The 17,967-nt window shown below is 43.0% G+C and overlaps 1 protein-coding gene across 3 annotated transcripts in view; it reads right to left on the minus strand.

Annotated features, from left to right (window-relative positions):
* The window catches only part of baiap3 (BAI1 associated protein 3), a 35,869-nt gene that overhangs the window by 13,324 nt on the left and 4,578 nt on the right, over positions 1-17,967 (minus strand). For 2 of the 3 annotated variants that reach the window (XM_061750361.1, XM_061750363.1), the window contains exons 2-20: positions 13,686-13,828; positions 7,958-8,045; positions 7,201-7,284; positions 6,985-7,092; positions 6,593-6,652; positions 6,422-6,488; positions 5,364-5,577; positions 5,235-5,279; positions 4,478-4,555; positions 3,590-3,695; positions 3,395-3,502; positions 3,229-3,321; positions 2,679-2,782; positions 2,487-2,604; positions 2,200-2,324; positions 1,235-1,325; positions 1,076-1,132; positions 891-988; positions 762-813 (exon numbers count right to left, since the gene is read on the minus strand). In XM_061750361.1, coding sequence (XP_061606345.1) covers positions 762-813; positions 891-988; positions 1,076-1,132; positions 1,235-1,325; positions 2,200-2,324; positions 2,487-2,604; positions 2,679-2,782; positions 3,229-3,321; positions 3,395-3,502; positions 3,590-3,695; positions 4,478-4,555; positions 5,235-5,279; positions 5,364-5,577; positions 6,422-6,488; positions 6,593-6,652; positions 6,985-7,092; positions 7,201-7,284; positions 7,958-8,045; positions 13,686-13,819 — 1,830 coding nt within the window. In that variant the 5' untranslated portion in view covers positions 13,820-13,828. Of the gene's footprint in view, positions 1-761; positions 814-890; positions 989-1,075; positions 1,133-1,234; positions 1,326-2,199; positions 2,325-2,486; positions 2,605-2,678; positions 2,783-3,228; positions 3,322-3,394; positions 3,503-3,589; positions 3,696-4,477; positions 4,556-5,234; positions 5,280-5,363; positions 5,578-6,421; positions 6,489-6,592; positions 6,653-6,984; positions 7,093-7,200; positions 7,285-7,957; positions 8,046-11,108; positions 11,149-13,685; positions 13,829-17,967 lie in introns of those variants that run through there. The other variant, XM_061750362.1, reaches the window with a different exon arrangement.

Raw genomic sequence — 17,967 nt, forward strand, 5'->3', positions numbered from 1 at the left:
AGAAATGGTGGCAAATGTTGCATTCATATTTTTATTCAGTGTTTGTGCAGCGCCGTAAAATTATGTGGTCACGTGCTACAAGAAAGTGTGCTCAGTTACTGCCAAACTTACTGCTGTTTTTATTTCAGTGTTTTATGATTATGGACTAGACGTTTTCATACAAATATTTACTGTAATTATGACTTTATGACTGATAAACTATGTGCGGACTAACGTACAAATTTGGATTATGTTGCTGTTGTAGGCACGGGATTCCGTCGTAAACCGAGGCCCCCCAGTACTTGCGTGTTCAGTGAAGTTTTCGACATCATGGTGGGAAGGTATTTGCGCTGTCATTTGTCCGCAAATCCCCCGATTTGTTACGCTAACTGACAAGTGTAATTCGGCAGTTTAGCCACAAAGTGCTGCTTCCACAAGTGAAAATACAATCCATCCTTTAAGTGTCGCTTTTTTTCTTCACACTCTGCGACAGTTTTAGCCACTCGCCTCGTCGTAACACCCGTGCTCTGCCTCCGGCCGTCAAGCAAAACTTTGCATTGGACAGGGTGCGCAGCATCTCATTTGCATGAGACAGCACCGCCCCCCTTCAAAACAGGCCGAGTTGATTGAGGCTAAATAAAGGGTGAAAAGTGTCCTGTAATTCTTGATCCTTGGGGTATTTTGACAAAAGCATGTCACAAGAAGTGAAATCAAGACAACGGGGAACTGGGAAAATTGTCTTTAAAGACTCCTTTAAAAGAGCCAAGGTTGTGGAGACTTACCAGCTTTTCCAGCTGCCTGTAGGTCACACTGAAGAAATCCACTTTGACCGCACTGCGGAAACAAGTCAACACCAGGAGTTGAATATTAATGAAAGTAAATATAAGCCTAAATTCCAGCTTGGCGTCTACCTGTAGAAGAGTTTGTTGTAGATATTCTGAGCTCTCTGCATGTCTGCGCAGACGGCGTCCACCACTACAACCAGTTTTTTCAGCTGCTCCTCCAGCGACTACACAGAAAACACGCATGAATCTTGTCATTCTTGACAACAAGGTACAAAATAATGTGAAGAAGTTTGCCTCATGCGTGCGCATACCCCATCCTCTGGCTTGTACTGCGCGATTAAGCCCTCGTACCACTCAGAGGTTCCTTTCTGTTGAGGAGGGGGAAGCCATTTACAACAGTAGATGATTAAAATCGAACTCAAACTAATTAAAAGGACTCCAGAGCACGATTCCACTTTCTCTGTCGTTACCTTCACGGCAGATGTGATGTCCAAGTGCAGCTCGTTACGCAGGGGGCAAACGCTCTTAAACGCCCGCATGTTCTGCATGTAGCCGATCCCTCTGAAGGAGGAAGATACATATTATATTTAAAGTGTACTGTATGCATAGGACGTAAGTAAAATCTCTCTCTGTAGTGTAGATGAGATGCTTGCCAAAGGATCGATGTGTCTAGTTTATTTTTCATTTAAAACCTTTTGACAAATCCAATCACCCCAAAAAAGATCTATGGGAGAAAAAAAACTTTTTTACCTTGACGTTCCGCAGAAACCATATGCGACATTAGCAATGCAACATTATTGAGCCCTCAAACGGTTGGACCACTCCTGGGTATGTATACCTTGCCAATATTAATGGTTTAAAATGTAAATAAATCACCAACTATGACCCCCAAACACTAAAATAATTTCAAACTCATCTTACAACATTACCCTTCAAAATAAATGGCTGACAGATGATTGGATTACGAAAACAAAGCACCATATGTGTGCATTTACATGCGGCGGAGACTCACAATTACTATATCAATATTTTTATGGGATCTTCTGGAATTAAAAAAAAAAGAGCACCAAAGACGTTAACAGGTGAATATTTGAACACATTCACTGCCTTTGACGGCTTTAGGAGTCAAATATCCAGGTTAAATGGGAAGGCTGGCAGTGATTAATAGATAAATGTGACATGCGTGGGATCATTAACTTCTGAAGTGGCATTCTATGAGCCCTGACCTGGACCACTGCAGCAAACTGGAGACTATGGCATAGAAAATGTACCTGGTTAGATCTGCTTTCGCTAAAGGTAAAGCAAAAATGCGAGTGTTTCTGTGTGGGCAAGAAGTCTGGTGGATGGCGGTCTCTCAGCGTGAAAAGGTCAGATGTTTCCTGCAATGACGAGTGACGCGATGCGATGTGATGTCATGCGATGGCAGGGACGTTACCTCAGCATGAGCTCGTAGCGCGTAATGGCGGCGGCGCTGGTGCAGGGGAAAACCTGTCGCATGTTCTTCATCAGGCACAGGCAGTGCTCTGTGTACAGCCTGAAGCTGTCTGACAGCTGCCTCTCCTGGACACAGAAAGCACCCGCGGGTTATGCTCGGAGACATTTTTGGCTGAACCAAAAACCTTGATGAATTTCAGTGAGGAGCTAATGAGGTGGACGTTTCCAGATGATGACCCCTACCTCCCGCCGCGGCCCCCTTAGGGTGCCCACAGATGGAGAACCTACCAGGTCTCCTCTCACAGAGGGAGGGTCCCACTCTGCATCGATGGCCCTCAGGAGGCGCAGCAGCAGGGAGTAGCACACCCGCTGGGTTCGATGATGGCCGCTGTAGCACTGCCAGCGACTGAGGCAGAAAATGCAAACTTTTAGCATGTTAACTGGGGGTGTTATTGTCACTCCCGTACAATAGAAACTCACATAATGGACTGTTGGAGACGGGTGAGGTCCGTCTGCACAGCATGGTGAGTCAGCACCGTCCACACCGGGGGGCTGACCTGCCCGTTCCAGTTGTACGGCTCACGCTAGCAAAATGTGTGAGGGTCACGCGTCAAAATACATTTAAAGGGACATATCACGGAAACGTGACCTTTTATCTGGTTGTATACAAACCTTCGGGTTCTGGGGAGTTCCAAATATTGCAGACATTTTATGTTACCAATCACCTTTTTGAAATAAATGTAATAATAGTTGAAATTTTTGTATTGGCTTCTGATTTCAAAACTAGTTATCCATCAATTTGTTGTGTATATGTCATTATATGAGACAATATTTTATATGGGTTCACAGTCATAACGGCCCTCCAAGGGAAGCCATCACTACAATGTGGCCCGCGACAAAAATTTGTTTGTCACCCCTGGTGTAGGGTTAAGATATTGTTAGGGTTATGGTTAGGTTGAGGTTTGTATTCCAAAGTGATAAACCACACAATTAGAACAAAGGTGATAAAAAGTAAAAGCAGGAAACGCACCTTGACATGAGCGTGCTCATGCTCTACAATCTGACTCAGCAGTTTCTTGTGGACGGACACATTTGACTCTTTCTTCGACAGCGTCGTGTCTCTCTGAGGTCAAAACGAAAGCGTGAACTCCTTCACATAAATGAGAGGCAACCCTGCAGACGCTCGCTTCACAAACCTGGCTTGTGTACAGCTTCAGTATCAAGTGACATTCGCCCTGAACTTTGGAGGCGCTCGAGCGAGGCTCCAGTTTGAACCAAGTGTCGAAGCCGCCAATGGGAATCTCCTGTCAGAGCGGGGAAAAAAATGAGCCGGATGAAAAGACGTCTGAAGCAAATGCTTTTATTTTTTTAAACATCGGAACTTTTCTCACATTTAAAGAGATGTTGATGCATCCCAGGAAGTCGTCGGCATTCTCCTCGGAGCCGGATGACGATGATCCATTAGCACGCACCGATTTTGCAATCTGCTTAAAATACCTGACGAGAAAGAGGTTTTTATTGTTAGTTAAGCTCCTCTGTATGCCGGTCTACTAGTAGTAGTAGTAGTAGTGTTCATTTTAACATCCAATTGCTAGAAGAATTCACAACAAAAAATAATTCCAGGTACGGCCACCAAGCCGTACCAATACAAAATATGCAATGTATATAGTGTTTTATAATAACAATTATATTTAGAATTTCATATGCATCTGTGGCTAAAAAGTGTAGTGTGGAGAGTCTCTGTCACCAAAATGCACAGGTGCAGTCAATGAATGGGGCGATCATAGCCTACAGCTTCTCAAATATACACACTCGCCTTTATTCCTCGCCACTTTCCTCTCTTTGTGTTATTCTAATAAAGCTACAGCGGCCTCTGCAATCCACTTCTTCCTTGACAATGGCGTCATGTTGTTTGTGGTTCAATAAAGTGATAATATGTGGCACCCTCGCAGTTTTTACATTGCAGGGACTTGGTACTGTTTGTGTGTGATGGTGAATTGGTGACGGGTATGAGTTGCTGACTGTCATTTGTCCGCAATTGTCCAGTTGAGTAGCATTTGGCTGCGTCGCTCGATGTGCGGCGGGCATTTAGGGTTAGGGGTTTAGTGTTAAGATTGCATTATCCAAGTGGCAGCCCTTTGTCTCGCTCAATCAAGCTGGTCGAGGCAGACGGCTGACCCCACACTGTATTTTGGTTCTGTTCATTTTTTTTTTTTCCCTCCGTACTATTTTTAAATGGAAACTCAACCAAGCCAGAAGAACTACCATAGTAATAGTACCTTCCCATTCCTCTAAGTCCACTGACTTCATTGAGCTTTTTGCAGGCCTCGGCCACCGAGACGTCGTCATCGTGATCCCTGAAGAAGAAAAAGAGTGAGCAGTGGGAGTCACAGCTTCCTTCTCTTTTCAATAACATCAATAATCAAATGTCAAGAAAAATATAGTATTATTATATATAAATTACTATATATAAATATACTTTTATTGGAGGCATAGCATCAGGTCTGACCGTAGTTGATCCTACAATTGGAGCTCGAGGTATCTTGGTCCTGATTGATATTTACTTGTTTTGAAAGGCAAGGATTAACACCTTACCCGCACCCTTTGAGTTTGGAATATTTAGTGCCATAACAATTAGACTAGCACTTCTTTAACCCAAAAGCTCACTGGGCACTACATTAGATACACCTGTATTGTCTAATGAGGTGTTTATCATATTTACTTTATTAAGGCAACGTTTTTATACTTTTACTGCATAATATTGGATTCCGCAGGTATACCTAATATTGTGGCCAATAGGTAATAGGATAATATAAGACCTCCGTGTGAATGGGGTCAAATTATCCCCTGAACTAAAACCCATTAATTAAAAAAGATGAATAATGCCAGTTTTGCACTATGCACCTGACTCATCCATTAATTTTTAAAAGACATACTATGTAAGTGTACATTAATTGCACACCTCATTATCACATTTAGAGGGAAAAAATTTTTTAATTTAAAAATATTTAATTCCTGTAAACACACTAATCTTACCAAATGTCCAAATGTAGCAAGTCACTATGGACGTCATCCACTTCACTGAGGAGACACAAATAGAAGAGAAATGCTCACTGTGTACTCCTCTTGAATGTTTTAAGTGACATCATCAAATGGCCAACTCACAAGACAAAGTGCTCGTCCCAGACCGGGTTGAGGGTCTCTGGCTTGACCTCGGTCACCTGGATGCACCTAGCCGGAAGGGCCTCCTTGGTGCTGGACCGTTTCTCCAGCTTGTCCTTCCTTTTCCTGAAGCTGAACTTCCTCTCCTTCTTCTCCTCAGACTCCCTCGGGCTCTGGCCCTCCAGGATTCCCAGCATGCAGTAGGGGTCGCTGTAGCCTGGCCACAGTACAGATGATTAGGACCAAGTTGAGACCCCGTGAACTCTTACATTTCGATGACATGAGTTGAGGGACACTGCATGTCCAAGTATCCAAGTCCTATTTAATGTCTGAGGGTCCGTTTCCATATACAAGTGACGCATATTCGATCGGGCTTTGATGCTCAAATTGCCCGTAACAATACAGGCATCAAAATTCCGATCTGAAGCGCTCCGATTCCGTTTGTTTTTGTTATTACAACTCTTTTCCCTTCACTCTTACCAGCATTGACTGATGATGACTCACAAACACCCAAACTCTGTGCACTGTATCCCAATCAATCACCTGCGCACATGCATGCAAATAACATCCATCCATCCATTTTTTGTACCGCTTTTCCTCACTAGGGTCACAGGCTTGCTGGAGCCTATCCCAGCTATCATCGGGTGAGAGGCGGGGTACACCCAGAACTGGGCGCCAGCCAATCGCAGGAGACATATAAACAAACAACCAGTCGCTCTTACATTCACACCTACGGGCAATTTAGAGTCTTCAATCAACCTACCATGCATGTTTTTGGGATGTGGGAGGAAACCGGAGTACCCGGAGAAAACCCACGCAGGCACGGGGAGAACATGCAAACTCCACACAGGCAGGGCCGGAGATTGAACCCCGGTCCTCAGAACTGTGAGGCAGATGTGCAACCGGTCGTTCACCGTGCCGCTGCAAATAACATGTTATTAGCAAATGGAAGGTAAGCAACTTGACTATTTATAAGTGCCCTTCAAAAGCTTTTGAGTGGCATAATGGAGAATATACTAGCTCTGGTCAGAAAGAGGTGATTTAGTACTTGAAATTCCTACCATTGGCATCCTTAGCCAGCAGATTCTTGGCTTTCAAGACAGAAGCTCTCAAGGAAAATGTGGCTCTCTGTGGAAGAAAAGCAGTAAATAGCTGACATAATCGCAACCAGGGAGACATATTTTCTTTTACAAACATTTGAGGAATTTTGCATCAACGTTGCCCGCACTCACCTTGGATTCTTGCACTTTCTGAAGTATGATGTCATGCTCCTCCTCGCCCATATCAAAAACCTTTTTGAAGACAGAAAGGACATTTTTTTATGAGGTCCAGTCTTGCTGGAAGTTCCTCGGAACAGACTCTGTACACTTTAAATAAAAAAATAATAATAATAAAAAAAAAAACACTCACTGCAGGCACAAAAGAAGCCCGCTCTTGCTGGCATGACATGAAAATAGATTTCATATCACAGTTTACATATCGTCCGTACAAAGTGTGACTTGGGTTTTGCCGTCATGCATACATACTGTATATACCAGGGGTTGCCAGACTCATTTCTGTCACGGGCCACATTGTAGTTATGGTTTCCCTCTAAGGGCCGTTATGACTGTACGCGTTGATGTACCTTCCGAAGGTAGGCAAACAGCTCTTCGTCACTCGTCACATGTTCTGATGAGGGCACCCCTACTCTGTTGACCAGAGTGTACACAACCTCCTCATAGATCAAGTCCAGCTGGATGGGAAAGAAAACACTGAATGGCAACACTTAAGAAATACTCATGTTCTTTTCTTTTAGTGCATTTCCAGGTATAAGGAGAACTAAACAATGGAACTAACGAACCTCTGTCCTGGTGATTCTGTCGTGGATAAAGGCCTGGTCCACGTGCTCTTGTGGCGGCGGCACGGTGCAGGCTCCTCTTTGGCACTGTGATGAGAATAGTCTGATAGTGAAACCTCAATAGACTCTTGGAAGAAACTTTTTAACCAACTTGTCGAGGACGACATATGCGCTTCCTTTACATGTGCCAATACAACCAAACGCTTCGGTCGCTATGCTGTGAAGCAACTGCGCGCCAATGCTCGCTACTCTGAATATCCATTGCAGGCATGTTACTGTATTCGGTGGAAATGTGCCGTTGTGCCCACAAGGACAGCTTTTGAATTCCTGGAAGAGTTCTCTATGCTGCTCATTTTGCAGTTTAGATCATTAAAAACAACTTTCCCTATTCTGTAAAACCTCGGAACCCCGACGCAGATGTGCTCACCACTCTTTCACCGTGTCGCCATTTATGAGAGTACAAGCTCAACATTTTGTGTTTTGAATGAACTGCGGCAAACGTGACGCCACGTTTGGATGATGACAAGCTCTTTGTCAGGATGCTAATAAATCATCAAGTCGCTGTTAAGACTGGAGGCGGAACGTATCGGCTGACAGCAGCTCGCCACTGACGAACTTCCAAAACAAATGCTGGCCCCGTCTGTTCACAGACGTCACCGGAGCAGGCATGGGAAGGAGCGCTGTCCACTCACTCCTTGCTCGCTCGCGTGTCTTTGGCCTGCGGAACAGGCGGAAAGGTGAAAGTCGGGTGGGAGTTTACCTCAGCCTGGCCGGCCTGCAGCATGTTCTCCTGTTTCTGCAGAATAGTGTTCATACGCTCAAAGAACTCCATGCTCTCCTCAGAAATTCTGCCATGGAAACAGGAAAAAAAATAAGATGCTGGATTTAATGAATGAGGTCTTTAGAATTACAGACAGGCACTGACCAGGGTCTACCCTTTTAAGAGTCCCTGCTCGTCATGGTCGCAGTGAGCTATTGACGCTCACAGTTAAAACAATGTCAGTGACATGCTTTCGTGAAGTCCTTTCAATAGACCTTATGCCCAGGTGGGGCAAAGGCCACCAATGACGTTTGTCAACGTCACTCAATCCTGGACCATCCCCACAGTCTGGTTCCGGGTGCCAATTGCCTCACTTCTTGTTGGGTTGAGCTCCTCCAAGTTACTTCCTTGGCCTCTTTTTCCTCATGGATTCCACTTTAGTGCCAGACGTGCCCTTTGTTGTTGGTTCCCTTAGTGTGTCCAATCGATCCTCACTTTGGTCGAGTGATTTGCGTTTCAGGCTCTTGTGTTGTTTTTCTTTTGAAGCTCTTCATTGTTAATTTTGTCAAACAATCTGATATGTAGGATTTGACTCAGGCATCTGTTAATGAATGTTTAAAGTTTTTTTTTTGGGTAGATGCTTTCGTGGGATGCAATAGCTAATGATGTTTTGTTGTTAGCACTTCACAGTCATTGTATGCCTGTGAAGTGCTAACAGCAAAAGGGACATGCTCCTCTTTTTGGTTGTGCATAGATCCGTGCTAGTAAACACTGCCCAACGAGACTTCCAAAAGAGAGTCAAGCGGCTTAAGTCAAACTATTAAAACTGGGTACGTCGGGCTAAAATATTTAAACATATCATAAATATCAGCTGCACTAATGTAGACTGAACGGTCTTACGGGGTTTTGGTTTGCTCCATCATGGCTGCTCTCTGGGATCAGTGTTAACCAAATGAGCACGACTGTGTGCAAAAATGCAAATTCTATTTTCTTTTAGTTTCTTCCAGGTGTGAGAGAACTGTGGACTCCCACCGGCCTTCCGGTTGTCATGGTGATACGCGGTGGCACGTTCGGGGTGGGGGGTTAATGGATGGAGTAGGAGGCTCCGAAACCTTTGGGAATCCCACTTTCAACCCCTTTCCAAATCTTTCTCACCGGGCAGCTTTCCATCGCCCGCTGATCTGGATGGAAATCACCTCTGATGTGAGCAGAGGCAGAGCGGCGGGGATCATCCTTTTCCCGAATCCCTCTCCACCCATCCGTTTCCCATTCCCTCGTCATATTACACTGCAGTGGAGCCAATCCATGCGAGGAACCCATCACGCTCCTTTATTGGCGTCATTGCATCGCAGCGGGTGTGTGGCAGCCCATCGTCTCCGCCACCCGTCGACCCTCGCCATGGCGGGGGGAGCAGATGGTAAACCCCTGAGGTATTGATGAAGACTAATGGCAGCCATGCTGGGAGAGCTGGTCGAGCTACCACCGTTCCGGTTATAAAAAAAAAAAAAAAAAAAAAAAAAAAAAAAAAAAAAAAAAAAAAAAGTGGACTTGTTGGGCTAAACCTGCTGAAATATGACTGCTCAACCGGGTTAGAGTTAAGATGCGTGGAAAGCTAAACACTCCAACAGATGGACTCTGATTTGTTGGAGTGTAGCTCGAGTGAGTGAGCCTCACAAAAGGATTGCTATAGTAGTATTACAGTTTTTGAGGGGTTTTGTTTTTGCACATACAATACAAATAAGCTCCACTCCATCGTCATTCTTGTGCTTTGAGACCCTCAAATCCCGCCACATCCGTTCTTAATTGTCGTAGGGATTGCAGTGAGCACAAATCTGTTCAGTCTTCTGTCAGTCTTACAGCCCGAGGGATTTGGCTAAACACCGTCAGATCTTTTGTTCTCAGCTTTTGGAACTAGATGTTTATAAAAAAATAAAAAAATAACTAATAATGCCTGATCTGACACAATGAAATAAACACAACACACTTGGTGATCAGTCTTGCTCACGTCACGAGAATAAGAAAAGTGGCTTGATGTTGCTAGGAAACGGCTTCTCATCTTGTTTTGATTTAAATGTCTTTTCCTAAATTCATCCCAATGTGTCAATTACATTACCACCACCCCCCCACCCCCGTCTGGGCTGGCACAGAGACGGGAAACAAACGAGCACGGCTTCTGGAAAAAAGTGGAAGTGACAGGCGGCCGCTCATTTTCAAACTTCAACATAATGTGGCAGCACGTACACAGCAATTACCCGTGCACGCCTCATTGTCGGCGACGGCGTGAAAGACCGTGTGGTTCCTTCCGATCAAACACCACACTTTTTGTGTGTGTGCGTGTTAAAGAAATCCAATTGTCACACGCTTGTCACTTGCGTCGTATCAGCTCAGCAGCTCTTATCACCGCTAGAGGATGTGCTTGACAAGGACTGACAGCCTACCCCCACCCATTTCTACACTTATGCGCTCTAATTACACAATTGATTAGGTACGAAGGAGTCATTGATGGATAGTGCTCAACTAGAAGATAGAATCTCCCCTTTCCTTCAGTGGCGCTTGAGAAAAATAACAGAACCGGAGTTTTCTTACCCGTGCTTCATAAGTGCCACCACATTTGAAATGGGTCATTTAGGCCCATCATTTTTTTTTCCCCTCCATGCAAGTACAGTCAGGTGTTATCAATGGAAGTCACTTCCACATGTTTCTGTCTTTATGAATAGGTTTTGTTCGGATTTGAGCAATGCTATAGCGGTGCTTCTGTACTAGTACATCTCTTATTTTTGTTACCCCCACACTCTGAAAAAGAATGAAGTTATTCTCATGTGCCACGCATTTGTTTGTGATTGTTCAAGATGATGGGTGTTTATTTGATTTCGGGCACTTTTGATTTTCGTTTCTGTCATCACCACCACGCTGCACTATGTGATGACACGTGACTCTAATGACATTTCAAACTTTTTAGCTAACTGTGCTATGCTGGTAGAGTTAGCTTAAAATTTTCTTTTAGCTAGCTAGTCCTGTACAACATGTTTATATGATTATCAAGTTTTTACAGGAACATCTTTAAACATATGAACACTACAAATCGTTTGGTAATGACATGCAATAAAAATATGATGTGACTTAAGGGTACAAATGAGGAAAAAAAACTTACTCTTCCAGTTATCAAAATGTCTGACTTCCTCTGCCCTAGCATGTGCTTGAGTGACAAGACAAAATGACACAGGGAATTAAAGAATCAGATTTTGAATAAACTTTACTGATCTGAAAATGGTCAACGTGGCGGTAATGACAGCAACGTTAAGGAACAAACATATTTTAGTAAAAATAAAAGACAGAATTTGAAATGTTTTGTATATATGATGAGAAATTATTCTATTATATGTTAAGGAATTTATGGTAAAAGTTACACCATTTTAGCATTTTTTAGTAAAACGATAGAGCTTCATATATCCAAACCCTGTGGACAGGGTGAAAACTGTAAAATAACACCATAAAACTGCTCATAAAATGTCAAAATACACTAATATTAACATGAACCTTTAGACAACACTTATAATTAGGCATGCCCACTGCTGGTTATTGAAAAAATCTATTTAAATATATTTTTTTCTTGAAAATTTACATCAAGGACACAAAAAGGCCCGTAATCAAATAAACACCCAGATTGGTTCAGATTCAAAACGCTGTTCTCTTGTTGACACAGAGCAGCAGTCCAAGCGTGAAGATTGGCTGCTCGAGCGCCGAATAGAAAATGTGTTGGCTCAATGTGCTCTCATGAGAATTTAGTTAGAAAACAAACAAAAATTATGTTCATAACTGGACTATTTGTCAGTGCATATACTTGCTAGACAGTCATTAGCCATTTCTAGTACTTTAAAAAAAAAAAGTAATACTCACTAATTTAGTGCTGTTGATGTTTTGCAATGCTTTCCACCTCTCACTTTTTTCTTTTATAAGCTGTTCAATGTATTATTTTTATTTATTTTTTGACTATTTGGTATCATTAATGCCTACCTCAAACCACTCTTCAAACATGGCACATATGCCAAAAAATAAAGTTTTCAAAAACAGAGAAGGGTGATTAGGGCATATTTTCCATTCCTTACAAATCATTATTAATAAAACACTTATTAATTCGACATCTAAGTCGGATGTGTTCTTTTTTTAAGGAGAGGATGAATACTGACTTAAAAGTTTGATTAAGAGCAGACTCGAGCATAATTGTGGAAGAATACAGCGTACGGTCGCTAGTGCCACCAGTGAACAGCACCCCTCAAATAATGAGGACTGGCTTAACATTGAATATTAAACTGCTTTCGTGGGCTGTTTCCTCCCCTCCATGGAGGTCTACGTTCCCAATGCGGTGGTCCTCTGCGCGGGCACTGATTAAAAAGCAGTGACACGAAGCTGGCAAACCTGCTAATGAGAGCCCGGCAAAGCAAAAACGCAAAGTGTGAAATCCACCTCTGCTGACTGGAGACTGATTGTTGCATCCCAAAACACCAAGTGCGCGCACACACACTTCACACACGCACACACACACACTCAGAACTAAATTTTCTTCAATACAAATGATCTTCCTGGGCGACCTCCATTGCCAATTAAAGCCAGACTGCAGGCTTGTGTACAGTGATGTAAATGGCTAACAAAGATCAACAGCCTGCCTCTAATGATGAGCTCTCAGCATACGTGCGCAGCGGGGAGGCTTTAACACCAGGGAGCCCGCATGGGAAATGAGGAATGACATGCACCATTGTCACAGTTCAGATGACTATTTTAAAAGAACGAGACAAAGTTAAAAAAAAAAAAAAAAAAAAAAAGGATCCCGCCGGAGCCGATTGGATTATGCATTTATTAAAATATCTCATCAGAGTGATGCACGGGAAGATAAACAGGTTCAGCGCGGCACCAGAGGTCGTCCTCCGTGTTAAAAATAAATGCGGGCGTCATTATAGGGGAAATTCATGTCAAAGCCTGGGTTTAGGTTGCTATGGTAACCCCAGGTTCATACTATTAGTTGTTTTTTTGCTGCGGATGAGGCTTCAAAACAAGACTGAGCTGGTGGTGGGAAGAGGGGGGATTTCACCGGTGTCGCTTGATTTGTTGCTACGAGACAAGCACATGGCAAACTTAGATTGAATCAAAAGGCAAGACAAAGATAAACAAGTGCATTTAGCAACATGTGTGAAATTAAGAAACCACAACACCAAAATCAAGTCAAATCACATCTATAGAGCACTTTTCATACATTAAAATGCAACATAAAGTGCTTTACAGAGGTAAAAATAGACAATTAAAATGGCAATAAATATTCAAGAACTCACATCTCACATCCCCACATATAAACGCAAAACGCACCCACATGATAATTCAGAAATCAGTTGAAGGCTAAACCAAACATCAACTGTCTCTGCGGTCCTATCGCCCTGCGGAAGGCTGTTCCAATGGCGCAGGCCATAGCGGCTGAATGCAACAAAGTTTTTGTTCTAGCCGTTGGAATAAATAAAAGGCCGGTAACAGAGGACCTCAGGACCCACTAGGGTTGATATGATAAAAGCATATCAGATAGATATGATGGCCCAAGACAAATAAGACATCTAGAAACTAGTAAAAGACGATGAACATCGATCCTATAATGTTTATTTAGTCTGTTCTTCATTGAACCCACTTTAAAATTAGAACAATAAATAGAAATAGGTGCGTTTGTGTGTGTGCCCTCTTGACTCACCTTCGGGATAACGGCTCCGGGCAGTGACTAAGGGGGCTGCCGGCAGCGGGCGGCGACTCCCTGCGGCTCCTCAGCGACTGGCTCCTTTGCACCTGGCGCAAGACGCTACTCTTCAGGTCCAGCAGCGTCGTCATGGCGCAACACTGTGTGCCCCCAAAAGAGAAGGAGGGTGAGAAGTGATTCTGAGGGAATGTGTCAGTTTTTTTTTTAAATTTTATTTATTTTTATTTTTTTTAAACGCCCCTAACTTTGCATTGATTCATTCTTGAGCATTGAGGGACTCTCAAATTGGGGACAAAGTAAGAAAGTGAGAGATCATCTGAGGATGCCAAGAGCCATGTTAGAGCAACCCAAAACATGCATCCATCCAGATAGTAACAATTGCTTTCAATCCAAAGGGCCACGGGCAGTGACTGTCTTCTGCCTTTTGATACCACCTCGGAATACGGAAAATGTGCGTGGCCACCTCAACCGTTTCGGTACCTTACTACCAAGACAGTAAGCTGGGAAGAAAGAGGAGAGAAAGCCGGCTTAGATGGCCAGTGTGTCTCGGTCGGTTATCATTGTCATGGCAACGTCCAACCGCAGCTGAGCCCCTCCCCTCTTTGCCAGGTCCCACATCTGTCTGTGGTGTTTTCAAGCACTTTACTGACATTCATGCTCATTTAATTTTATGGTCAAACAAATCATCTGGACGTTTAACTGAATTTCTCGGGGAAAACTGGAGGAGGTACAAGTTCCATGGCACACCGCGTGGCTGCCAGAATTTAGTAAGACTTCAAACAAAAGGCTATGACAATCGGGAATCGGGATTTGACTACATTTCCTTGATCAATTAGGTGCTATTTTCATATTTGATATTTTCAGTTCTATTGTTTTCTTGTCTGAATGAAACCTAATGCTGCACTTTTTGTATGATTTCCTACTAAATCCCATGAGAACTCTTACATTGTACGAATTAAAGCTTGTTTTGTAACTTTGGATTAGGTTAGGGTTCAGGCTCTAGAGGTGGTTGAAACGCGTTTTTGAATTTGGAAAAATGTAAAAACGCACGCTAGCGACGGTTACATGACTGTGGTGGAATAGCAACAACCCCGACGTCCTGTGTGAGTAGTTACAGTAAGTTGTAACTCCAAGTCACTTCGTACAAGGCAATCACTTTAATCGTTAACATTGATTTTCTGTCATTGGCAATTTTCTTGCGCAGTTTGAGTTGCAATTTTAAATAGGAAATTTTACATTAAGGTGACGTTTTAATTCCTTGTATACGAATACAAGCCCTGCCTGCCCTCCTATCAAGTGTGAAAGTAAACAAACAAGTGAATCTTTCGTAGCTGCCAATTTCAGAAAATGTGTCTGTGAGCACCTCTGCTACACAAATTGACAGGTGCAATTCGGCGGCTTGGTGATGAAGCGCGTCAGTCTTTGTTTGTACTTCTAAAATTGCACAATGTATGACCATCTTCACACCAGTCAATCTTGTAATACAGAATGTACCACAATAAAATAGGTTACATAGGGTTGAATATTTGCTATATTTTTACAGAAGGAGACATTCTTCTCGCCAGTCACTTGTCAAGTCCTTCACTCTTATTTCGACTTCAAGATTGTCTTTCAAGACTAACAGAGTTATATAACTTTCATAACATGATGGCTCTCTGCAGAGAAGATTCAAATAAAGTCAGATGGATTAAATGAAGCCGAGCGGCGCGAGACCACGAGTGCAGGGCGGGTTTTCCTTGCAATATCAACAAATGATATTTCATAAATCAGGTCACGTTGGCCCGAGTCAAAACCACTTTCCCTATTTACTATAAGTGATAATGCATAAGCCCAGCGCCACTTTATGGAATTAGCTAAGCGTATAGTCATTCTATTAGCATTCGATCATTTAAATTTTGACAGAAGGTTGAGTGTTTAATAAATACCTGCAGCGTAAATACCCCTTTCGGCAACGGAGCACATTACTTAGCTGATACCCTTTCACGTGTACTGTAACTGTTGGTCACATTCACTTCCTTTATTCATAAGAAGTTAGTTAACAATCACCCACTGCAAATGTCACGGGAGGATGTTTCTGCTGGCAACCGAAGATAGGTGAGAGATGCCCTCATGACAGCCAACATTCATTTCAAGAATTCCAAGGCTGGATTGTCACTGAACGGTTGCCAGTAGCACAATTCGGATTTTTATTTTTTATTTTTTTGCTCTCAAGTGGCACAATTGGGATAGGAGTCACGGCAGCGTGAAGAAGGAAAAAAATTAAATAAAAATCCAAGGCTTCAGATCGGAATCAAATGTGGGTAGAAGTCGCACTCCCGTTTGGTGGCACGAACATGCAGCATTTCTGTCTTGCGGTTGCGTTTTGGTTTGTATGTTTCTGATGTTCGGAGGGTTTTTCTTTTCCATTTGTTTCGTGGTTTGCAAGTTTTTGCTCCTGTTTCTGAGATTACTGAAACAAAAGCAGCAACATTTTTGTGTTGTCTTTGTTTTCTGTTTGCATCATTCCTGTGTTTGCAGCGCCTGTGCCCCTGGGGGGGGGGGGGGGGGGGGACTGGAATAATGGGTTTTCTTTGGAATTGGACACTTGGACCTACAGGGTAAATCCAGTCCATTTTCATTACACCAGCATGACTTGCGAAGCCCTTGGTGTGAGGTTGCAAACCGAGAGAGGTGAGCGAGCTCACAAAAGACGGCTGACAACATGCACACGATAGCCGGCGTGATTAGTGGAGACGCGGTTCCAACCAGTCAGCCCGACTCGGCCGAAGACTCTTTTAAAAAGTTGACAGGCGATGTCTGCGAAGCTTGGCGAGGCAGAGGGGGAACATTTCAAGCAGAACAACGGCGACTGCTATGAGCCAAGTGCAATGGAGGGCACTTAGTGGAATGGGAGCCTGAGTGGACACCGTTGTGAATTAATATTGTTAGCCCGATCACTTTGGTGTGAATCAGATTAAAAGGAAGTCATTCACAAACTCAAAAGTTACAACATTAGCAGCGAGCCGGAGACAAATGGAATTTAGATTATTAATAGCCAGGGGTGGGGGACTCCACTCACATGACTTGACTCGAGTCAGAGTCAACTTGTCAAATTTAGGACTTGCAACTGGCTTGGCTAAACTTAAGAAAGACTTGACTTTGACTTGATATTCGTGAAACTGTTTGCATTTGAAAATCTAAATTCTCAATAAAGTGCGTCTTTTGTTTTTGAACTCACGCCACACCCCCACACCTCCAAATACCACCAAATAATTAAATACATTGACAAAAGCCAAATTTTGAATATATCTTATTTGATAACTCAGGTGTACCAAAATATTTTGCACACAGATTGTTAGTGCGACAGTTAATCAGCTAAGTTAAGTCAGACGTGAGTAAGTGCAAGTTGGATCGGCGGCCGCGACCTTATCGATCCACGACGCTGACATCTGGCACCCACGCGGAGCAACCACTCCATTAGCCTAAAGTGTCATGTCTTTTCTACCACATATCATCAATGGGTCATTTCAAATGCATCCCACTGAGAGAAAGCGTTGGAAAATTCCTCCGGTGCTGATTAAAAGGACCATTATAAAGGAAATGCAGATAAGTGACAAAAAAAAAAACGACACAAGCTAGACATAAGCAGAGTGGTCAGAACTCATTCCTGTTGCAATTGCTGTCTCAAACTCATTTACAACATCCAAGAGATAGGTGGTAAGTGTCTACACTTTAATTCATCAGAGATTGTATATTTTTCTTGGTGGGTGTTGCTGTTTTGGTTAAAAACGGAGTTTAAATGGGATGAGTTAACTTTTTAATATCCATGAGTGAACAATCGTACCGCACTACAAAGAAGGAATACAAACTTTATTAAAAGGAAAATACAGAGGACCTGGTTTACTAAATGGTTGCGCATGCAAAATTATGTAGCAGCTGATCTACTAACCTGCCGCACCCAGGATTGCGTCTGCCAAATTTTCAGTACATTTTATGCTTTCTGGGTAGACTTTATGCAAATAGATTAATTTCAGCACATGCAATACAATTGCTCGAACTTGAGAATAATTGAAAGGCAGTGCTCTGTGTAACCATGACGAGGAGGCATAGGCACAATAAGAGCTGTTGGGGAGAACAGATATTTTCCGCTCATGGAAACATTTTTGAAAAGCTAGAAACAAAAAGTATGGCAACGTATCCACTCTTCAGCAATGTCATTTTAGATCTTCTGAATGATCTAACAACTGAATTTAAGCCAGTCACAAGAAGGAGTCATGCCATATTGCCTACGACAAAAACT

This window comes from Phyllopteryx taeniolatus, chromosome 16 (assembly GCF_024500385.1).
Source record: "Phyllopteryx taeniolatus isolate TA_2022b chromosome 16, UOR_Ptae_1.2, whole genome shotgun sequence".
In the NCBI taxonomy this organism is placed as follows: domain Eukaryota; kingdom Metazoa; phylum Chordata; class Actinopteri; order Syngnathiformes; family Syngnathidae; genus Phyllopteryx; species Phyllopteryx taeniolatus.